The sequence below is a fragment of the Primulina tabacum genome, chromosome 11, assembly GCF_025594145.1.
Source record: "Primulina tabacum isolate GXHZ01 chromosome 11, ASM2559414v2, whole genome shotgun sequence".
Taxonomy (NCBI): Eukaryota; Viridiplantae; Streptophyta; class Magnoliopsida; order Lamiales; family Gesneriaceae; genus Primulina; species Primulina tabacum.
Genome location: NC_134560.1, coordinates 32525231 through 32534218, shown reverse-complemented (window position 1 = coordinate 32534218; position 8988 = coordinate 32525231). Strand labels below are relative to the sequence as shown.

The window sequence follows — 8988 nt, the reverse complement described above, 5'->3', positions numbered from 1 at the left end:
CATGGCGCCTAGATGCTTACCCAGCACCACATTGCTACACTGCCAGCGCCTAGGCTCTAGTATTGTACGTGTATTTGTTAGATTTTTGTGGATATTGCTCGTTTTGGGGTTGCCAGTAAGTTATATCTACATGTTTGTGGTTATAAATTTTTTAGGTTGAGTCATACGGAGTTTGGTTAGGGGTCGTTGAACTATGGTTAAAATTTTGATCAAGTCTCGGGTTAATTTAGGATAAACGAGACTCTGGTCTAAACCATGAAACAAAATATAGAAGTTAATGCAGGGATTCGGGATACGTTCAAGGAAATGATTAGAAGTATGTTTAAGGATTTGATAATTTTGAGCGGGTCAGGTTATCAGTCCTGGAAGTGCCCTGATAATGAAAATGCATGTTTAAAATATATATGTTAATTATGAATATGAAATTTTTATGAAAATGCTGATAAATACGTTGCATGCTTGCTTTAAGAAAATGTATGTATATGCATGAGTTTTACAAGTGATGAATACGATGACATGTTTTTGAAGGAGGTGAGTTGGTTGCGATTAATACGAACACGAACACGAACAAACATATAAAGCCAAGGCTCAGTGGATGGGTAAAAATGTCGATGATGTCCCCGCCGCCTGGTACCGCGGTTATACGTAGATAGATCCATCGACTTAAAGCTAATACGAAAGTCAAAACTGATGATCTGAATTCAGTAAGAAAAATGAACACGTATATGATGATATTATGGGACATGATTTGAATATGTTATGTTATGTTTAAGTTTACACTTTTGAAGATCATGAAACTTATTTTAATTACAGTACATTTCACTGTTTCATAATATGTATATGTACTTGTTATTACGGTTCAGATGTGTTGAGTCTTTAGACTCACCAGGTGTGATTGATGCAGGTGATCATTAGGATGTGGAGACTGGAGGCGCTGAAGACTGAGTAGACGGAGCTGGAGGTGCACTTGATAAGCCGAGGACCTTGCATTTCTTCCACATAATACGATTATGAGCTATGGGTCTAAATATTATGTTGAAATGATTTTGAAACTTGTTTTATGTTGTTGAATTGTTCGACTTTTGGCATTACGCTCGAGTTTCTATTTTAAAACTGAAGACTAAGAGATTGATTACGTTTTAAGATTTTGTGTAACTGCAGTTTTTTTTAGTCAGTGATTGGATGAATTTTAAAACGCTTGATTAACTTATTTAAATGTTGAGTAGTTTCTTGTAAGACGGTCTCACGAATCTTTATATGTGAGACGGGTCAACCCTACCGATATTCACAATAAAAAGTAATACTCTTAGCATAAAAAGTAATATTTTTTCATGGATGACCCAAATAAGAGATCCTGTCTCGCAAAATACGACCCGTGAGACCGTCTCACACAAATTTTTGCCTTAAATGTTTATGAGTTGTGTATTTTAGCTTTTAAAATATATATATATATATATATATATATATATATATATATATATATATATATAGCAGAATTTTAAGTAGTAGATGTTTCATTAGGTCATACTGAAAATTAATAATTTTATTAAAGTATATTAATAAAAATAGGAAAAGTGACTTCTTCTTTTTTCTGTATATTTTTACCTTTTCGATTTTGATCATCTATATTGTCAAAATTAAGTTTTAGTCTTTTACATTATTTTTTTTCAATTTTAGTCATTTTTTCGACGCGGCAGTGATTTGACACCAAAACAACGCAGATGCAGTGATTCCTTGCTCGTCTTACAATATAAAAGATTTGAAATCGCAGTTATGATTTTATTGTAAATGACTGAGTTTTCGACTGCTTTAAGTTTGTCTTTTGAGTCCCCTGGCTTATCACTCAATTCAGTCACCTGTTATCGTGTTTTAGTTGTATAGTTCAATGCACGCGAATCCTCCATGTGTGTATTTGTTAAGTGTTATCAGTAGCGGTTTTGATTCACAAAAACTCAACTTTTGGTTGCTCACTTGCTCTTGTGTATTGTAACTTTTGAAATTTCAGCATATATGAGAAATTGCACATCTGCCCTTTCTCGGCGTGTGGTTCCATTGCTGCAAACAAGAGTTCTTTTACTTGCCATGAGCTGGCTGGCTTTATTGTGATTCAACTTTGAAGCGTGAAACATACTCATTTCGGTGATGTACAAGGACAAAGAACTTGAGATATAATTATAACCCCAAAAAAAAAAAAAAAAAAAAAAAAAACCAACAACTGTTCCACACCAGAAAAAACCCATATGATAAATCTAAGATAATGTCAGGCCATAAGACCAAGAGAAGGACCTAAATCCCAAAGGTTAGAGTCACTGATGGAAAAGTGACTCAAATTTATTTGTCCCTCCACATTTTATCACGGAGATTGAAATGACATAAGAAATAAGCTTCATGTCAATGGTAGGAAATAACACAATGATCATTGCATCATCACTGGACAAAGGCAGTAGATAAATGACACTGTATCACAAGTCATGAATTTGAAGCAAAAAGGGGAATCTAACACAAAAACAGTAGACACAGACGCTACAAATAAAAACATCTTTGTCATGACATAATCGTCAAATGTGATATTCTTACATGTCTTCAGGTCTTAAGAATGCTAAGCTGACTCAACAAACAGTAGAGCTACGAAAGAAAAACAAACAAGAAAACCTTATTATTCTTGTTTACTAGCCTCAGTGCCTTCTGTCATGCCTCCCGCTCCTGCTCTTTCTCCGACTGGTCTTCTCCTCAGAATCAGAGTCTGAATCTGAGTACGACTCAGAGGACTCGTACGAGGAGCTACGCTCTCTGTGTCTTCTCTTCCTCTGCTTCTTCTTTTTGCTCTTGCGCTTATTCCTCCTCTCCTCCTCAGAATCAGTAGATGAACTATAACTTGATTCACTCGCTCCAGCAGAATCATCTGATGCAGTAACTGAGGATGTCTCACCATCAGATTCAAACACCGAAGCTTCACTATCATTATCAGACTCGGTTTTGGACTTATGCTTCCTCTTACACTTCTTTTCCTGTTTCTCATTCTTCTCCACCTTTGGGATATCAGGGTTATCCAAATCATAAGAAATTGAAACCTTCATTCTAAGTTTTGGATTCTTCAGTTGCTGTGTTCGAGAAGGCCTTGATATATAAACTCTCTCATTCTTGCATTCATACGTCCAATGTCCCGATTGGAAGCATTTCTGGCACTGTGAAGCTGCCCCAATTGTGGATGTCGAGCTCTTGAAATCCTTCCTTTCACCCAGTCTCACTTGTTTCTCAGTACTCATCAAATACATTTGCCTCTTAGCTTCTTTCCTTTCCTGCCATCTGCTAGGTCCTTCTTCCTTCTGCCCATATGCATTCACATTCCGTACAGCTGCTGCAGCTGCACGCTCAGCCTGAGCTCGGCTGAGACCCTTAGCCGCTGACAAAGCTGCCGCCTTGATTCTTTCTGCTGCATCCTGACCACCACCTTCGTCTTTGTTCTTTGACATGCCGAACTATCAAAATAGATTGAACTACAGAAATTAAGATAACAAAGATAATACAACACCACATTAGATTGCCTCTTTCAACCCTAAAACCACAATAATTTCACAAGGAACACAATTGTTAATAGTTATCACTGAAAAATTAAGAAACAGCAAATTTAAAATAGTAAAAAACTACCTTTTCTTCTATACAGAGGCACCACAAGGAGTGAAGATGTTATCTTCCAGAAGATAGATCAGAGGGAAAAACAAATCGGATCAAAACCCGCCCCCAAAACGTACTCAAATCTCAATTTCTCAGTTCCAAACCTAATTATCTAGCGTTAGCACAAGAATTAAAATCCCCTAATAGAGGCTCAAAAGAAATAACGTAACGTCATAAAACGAGAACCTTTCCTTGAAAATGCAATCAGACCAAAGCAATTGAAGAGAAAACAAGAAGAAAAATTCGACAAAAACCGTAAAAAGAATCAGAAACTTACATATCTTAACAGGAAAACATATCATGCGTGAAGAAATCGAGTGTTCTAGGCCAATACCTTGCACCTTCTTCTTAGTTTCTACTTCTCCACCTTTGAGGGTTTGGCAAAAATAATAACCAATATAAATAAGTGGCCCACTCCTAGCGCGTAAAGAATCGGGTAGATCAAGCGGGTCGGGTCTGGTCTCGTTTACTGTATAATACTATTAAATATTGTTCATCCTGAACTCCAACTTACCCGAAACTCAGAACTCAAACCTGGCTAACCCAACTAAATATGATTTTTATTTTTTATTTTTTTTTTTGAAAAAATTAAATAATATTTTAATTCAAACACATAATAACAAAATATTCCTTATATATGATTTAAATTATAAAATCGAATAGTAGAAAATTAAATTATATATATTAAATCAAATAAATAATTGTTTAAAAAAATACAAAATAAATATTAATTATAAAAATTTATAATTTAAATATACAATAATTATTTTTGTTCAAAATACAATATATAAAAATGTAGATAATATTTATTAATTATATATTTAAAAATTTAAAATTTTCGGGTTAATCCACCAGTATCCGATTATTTTCTCGGGTCAAATATTGGGTCCAATCCAACCTGACCCGAACCTGAAAAATCCAAACATAAACATGATTATTTCTGGGTCTAACCGTATCGAGTTGGTGAGTTGTGCCGAGTTTGACACCCTAGTAAAATATAATTATATTAGTGTATACTTTTTGGTTAGGATCGGGAAAGAATTTAGAGGGGGTGAATAAACTCTTTAAAAATATTTGTTTTTAAAATTTGTTTTCAATTGTCTTTAGGCGGTTGAAAGTTTTTCTTCAACTGGTTGGCTAGCTTGTTAACAAGAAATGGTTTGAAATATAAATGCTCGCGGAAAGTGAAGACACAGAATTTTTATGGATGTTCGGAGATAAAACTCCTATGTCACCCCTTCTTCTTCTATAAGAAAGATTCCGCTAAAAAGGGTTTGGCTTTACAAGCTTATTGCAACAGCCCACTCCAATCAGGACTTATCACTCTGCCTGTTTTGGAACTCTTATTGATCACTTTACACTTATGAATTTTAAGAACCCTCGATTCACCATACAACGCAATCAATCAAATAACCAAAGGTTACTGATAAAAGAAAACTCTATGTTTTGAGTAGCACGAAGTTGATCCTTGAATGATCAAATTGTAACGTCCCGAAAATTTGAAAGTCCATGTGAACCACATGCATGCAAGTTATCAAAATTTTTTGTATTTTATTTAAATTGTTTTAATACATTAAATACATGATTATTGCATGATTATGTTTTTTAATTCATAGTTTACTAAAGTTTAATACATAAGGGTTTTTAGTAGTATTGGCGCTCAAACGAGGAACGGAGACCGAGGATAATTAAGGAAAAATGTTTTTATTAAATAATTGTTTTTAATTATTTAATATATGATGTAATTAAGTATGATGGGCCTTGGTTAGGTATTTTTATTCGATGAGTCATATTTTTAACCGGTACACAAATTTTATCTATTCGGAGGACTTTTTGAGGGTGCGGAAAATATTTTCAAAAACGTACCTAAACGATATATTTTTCGGGAGTGTTATTGGGCTTGAAGGGTTTATTTTATTGATTAATGGGCTTAAAATCTTTTTAATCCCTTTAATATTTATTTAGGCCCATTAATGCAAAAATATACAACTTAACCCTACATTTTAAAAACCCTAAACCTACCTCGAGGGTTCGGCCGCCCCTCTCATAACCTCCAACAGCAGCACTTCGAAAATTCAGCAGCTTCTCTCCCCAATTTTATCTAGCCTTTTCAAAATATTTCTTGCCCATGTCTCCGGTGCACGGTCTACGCGATTATCTCAAAGGTTTCGAGCGTAAATATGCAAAGACACTCTCTATACCTTTTTTTCTCATCATTCAAATCAATATATGTTTATTTGTGTGTTTATGCATGAGAAATATCGCATCTATCATGTCGCATAGGTTTTACAAATTTGGTTTTACACGAATTTGACATGAGACATGCATGTTTATTCTTATGAAGCACACGTTTTTGGGATGATTGAAGGGGGCTACGAGGGCTGGGATGTTCATTGGTCGAAATACAGCTGGTTTATAGGGGTACTAAATGCCAAGTTTAGGTCTGGTGCGTACGTCTTAGGGTGGTGATCGCATCTTGTTTTCCTTGGGTTGTAATGGCCGATCGGGCGAGGAGAAAAAAAAAGGGTACGGCTGTGTAGGGTTGAACCCGGCCATGGTGCAGACCTTGATGGGTCCAAACTGTGGTCTAGCGAGGCCCAAGAGTGGCTGGTTGTGACCCGAGGGCAGATCAGGAGGGCTTGATCGAAGGGGGCTCGCGTAGGGCTTGTGTGTAAGGAACCATGCACGTCCGCGTGCATGGTTCTATGGGCGTGGGTTTGGATGGTCCAGGAGGGGGGTCCTTGGCTCGGTCTTAGTCCTAGGTTATTGGGTCGAGGGCTGGACACGTCGGCATTTATGCTAGGATCGATAAAACATGGGTTGGTGCAACTAGGGTTACGACTTGTGCGCGCTGGAAATTTCCAGCAACTTTCAGGCGTGGTTCGTAGGTCCAAAGGGGTCTGGAACAAGTGGTTTAGGGGCTGGTTGTGTATGTTCAAGTCATGGTTTAATTTGGGAAAAATTCGGTTAAGTTTCGGGTTGATTCAGATTAAAATCAGGACAACGGTCCAAGTTTTAAAACGAATCGTGTAAGTTACGGAACGGGCTCAAGGTTACCTCTAGGAAACGTTTGTCATTATTTTTTTAGGTGTTTTAAGGAGTTTGGTTGGTTTCGGGTCAAGTTTTGAGGTCCAGGGGTAAAATGGTCAATTAGGATTTCCATGGGCAAAATTGTCATTTTGCACTCAGGTCGAGTTTGCAGTCCTGGCAGCGCCCTGATCGCAAAATTGCATGTTTTTATATGTATACAATATCATGAACATTACTTTTTATGTAATTATGAAGAATACATTGTATGCTTGATGAAACGTCTGCTATTCGTTTTCTTAACTTGAACTAGAATTTTTTTTTTCCAAATCTCACATAGCATTCGGCCGAACCATAAAATATTTTTGACATTATTTTAAAATAAGTCAACTAACTATAATTTTAAAACCAAAGGAATTAATTTAGCATAAACTTTTCCAACATTTTACTAAATCTAAAAATAACATTTGAAAAGTATATCCCATACTATAACCTCTCAAACCCACTCATAAATAAATAGTCGTAAAAATATCTTTAACATCACTTAAAATCATAAATCATAACTAGTGCGAAAAACTAGTGTCGGTCCTCGAGTTATGTGCACCTTCAGCCCAACAAAGTCAACCATCAAGACCTCCATTAACATTATTATCATAATCACCTGCATCAATCACACCCAATGAGTCTAAAGACTCAACACATCATATTCTTGATACCAAATAATACGTATACAAATCCCATACAATAGTGAAAAATACTTGTACTTAAAATATCATTTTCATGAAGATGCATAAACTTTAAAATAACAACATTTTCGTGAACTTTTTCATGATGCATATATTTTAAATAAAAACATTTTCACAATGATGCATCAACTTCAAATATTTTCATAAACTTTTTCATAAATATTTTCGTATCATCATAAACATATTCATATTCATCGTATTCATTTTCATATCATCTTCAACATATTCATATACATATTATCATCAACATATACGTATTCTTTTTTCCTTTTCGTTGAATTCAGATTGTTAATTGTGACTTTCGTGTTCATCTACGTCTACGTCTACGTGTTGAGCGATGGATCCATCTACATGTAACCACAGTATTGGACGGCGGGGACACCAGCAACACTCTCATCGGTCAACTAGGCCTTGGCCTATCATATCCTCATATGGAAATGCGATCGTTGGGGCTCCCTCGAGGGCCTTCTCTCATAGACGGACTCCTTCGGGGGCCTTTTCCCATAAATGGGTTCCTTCTGGGGTCTTCTCCCGTAAATGGGCTCCCTCTGGAGCCTTCTCCCTCACGACATCCCCATTCATATTATCAAATCATCATATTCGTATCAATGAAAATACGATCGTCGGGCTCCCACTGGGACCATAACCCTCACGATATCTCCAACATATCATCATATTAGTCACAATCGCTTCACTTCCTTCAACGTTTCAAATTCTCATCACTTTATGAAATTAGACATAAATATAAGGTTTTTCTTTTAAACCAAGCATGCAACATATCTTTTAGTGTTTTCGTTTAATTATAAAACCCATAAACATTTTAAAAGAAACCTTTTGACATATAAAAATTCATTAATCTTTTAAATAAACATTTCAACATTATAAACATTTAAAATATGCATTTAAATCATAAACATTTAAAATTAAAATTTTAACATACTAAATCATAACCTTTTAAAATAATATTTTGACATAATAAATTATGAACATTTAAAATCAATGTCATAAAAATTCATAAACATTTGAAATAATCATATAAGCATGTAATACAACATTCAGGACACTTCCATGAAGTTTACTAATTTCTAGGTGTAAAATGACCGTTTTATCCCTAGACGTAAAAGTTCACGTTTTTTACTTTTTCTTAATTTCATTGACTCTAGTATGTCCCAAATAATTATTTAATCATACATTAATTTTTTCATATTTTTATTTAGCTTAATTCGATGACTTTTAAATTAATCTTTAATTATAACATATTACTGCATTTTAATCCCGAATTAAACCAAACTTTAATATAAAATTCTCAAATTAAAAAATTAGACTTTTAATAATTGTTTAAGCTTAAATCTAATTTTTCATAATTTTATTAAGCTTAAATCTAGGCGTTTCAATTAATTCGTTAATTAGCGTTTCGTGCGACGATTAAATCTCGCATAAATCCAAACTCGTTATTTTGATCCCAAATTTTAAACATAGCATTTTTAGTATTTATTCTACCCTTCCAAGTCATGAGCCACACCAGTGGACCCATGGATTC

The 8988-nt window shown here is 34.9% G+C and overlaps 1 protein-coding gene across 8 annotated transcripts; it reads right to left on the bottom strand.

Annotated features, from left to right (window-relative positions):
- Positions 1–2373: 2373 nt before the first annotated feature.
- LOC142517843 (uncharacterized) lies at positions 2374–4088 on the bottom strand. Of its 8 annotated transcripts, none has more exons than XR_012813405.1 (2): positions 2579–4052; positions 2374–2485 (listed from the first exon to the last, which is right to left on the bottom strand). XR_012813405.1 is itself a non-coding variant. In XM_075620321.1 (2 exons), the coding sequence occupies exon 2, from the start codon at positions 3471–3473 to the stop codon at positions 2676–2678; it is 798 nt and encodes a 265-aa protein (XP_075476436.1). In that variant the 5' UTR covers positions 3474–3479; positions 4010–4088; the 3' UTR covers positions 2374–2675. The 8 variants fall into 8 exon arrangements, 7 of the variants coding, with proteins under 7 accessions (XP_075476436.1, XP_075476435.1, XP_075476431.1 ...); XM_075620321.1 differs by having other exon boundaries at positions 2374–3479; positions 4010–4088; XM_075620320.1 differs by having other exon boundaries at positions 2374–3479; positions 3953–4063.
- Positions 4089–8988: the final 4900 nt, after the last annotated feature.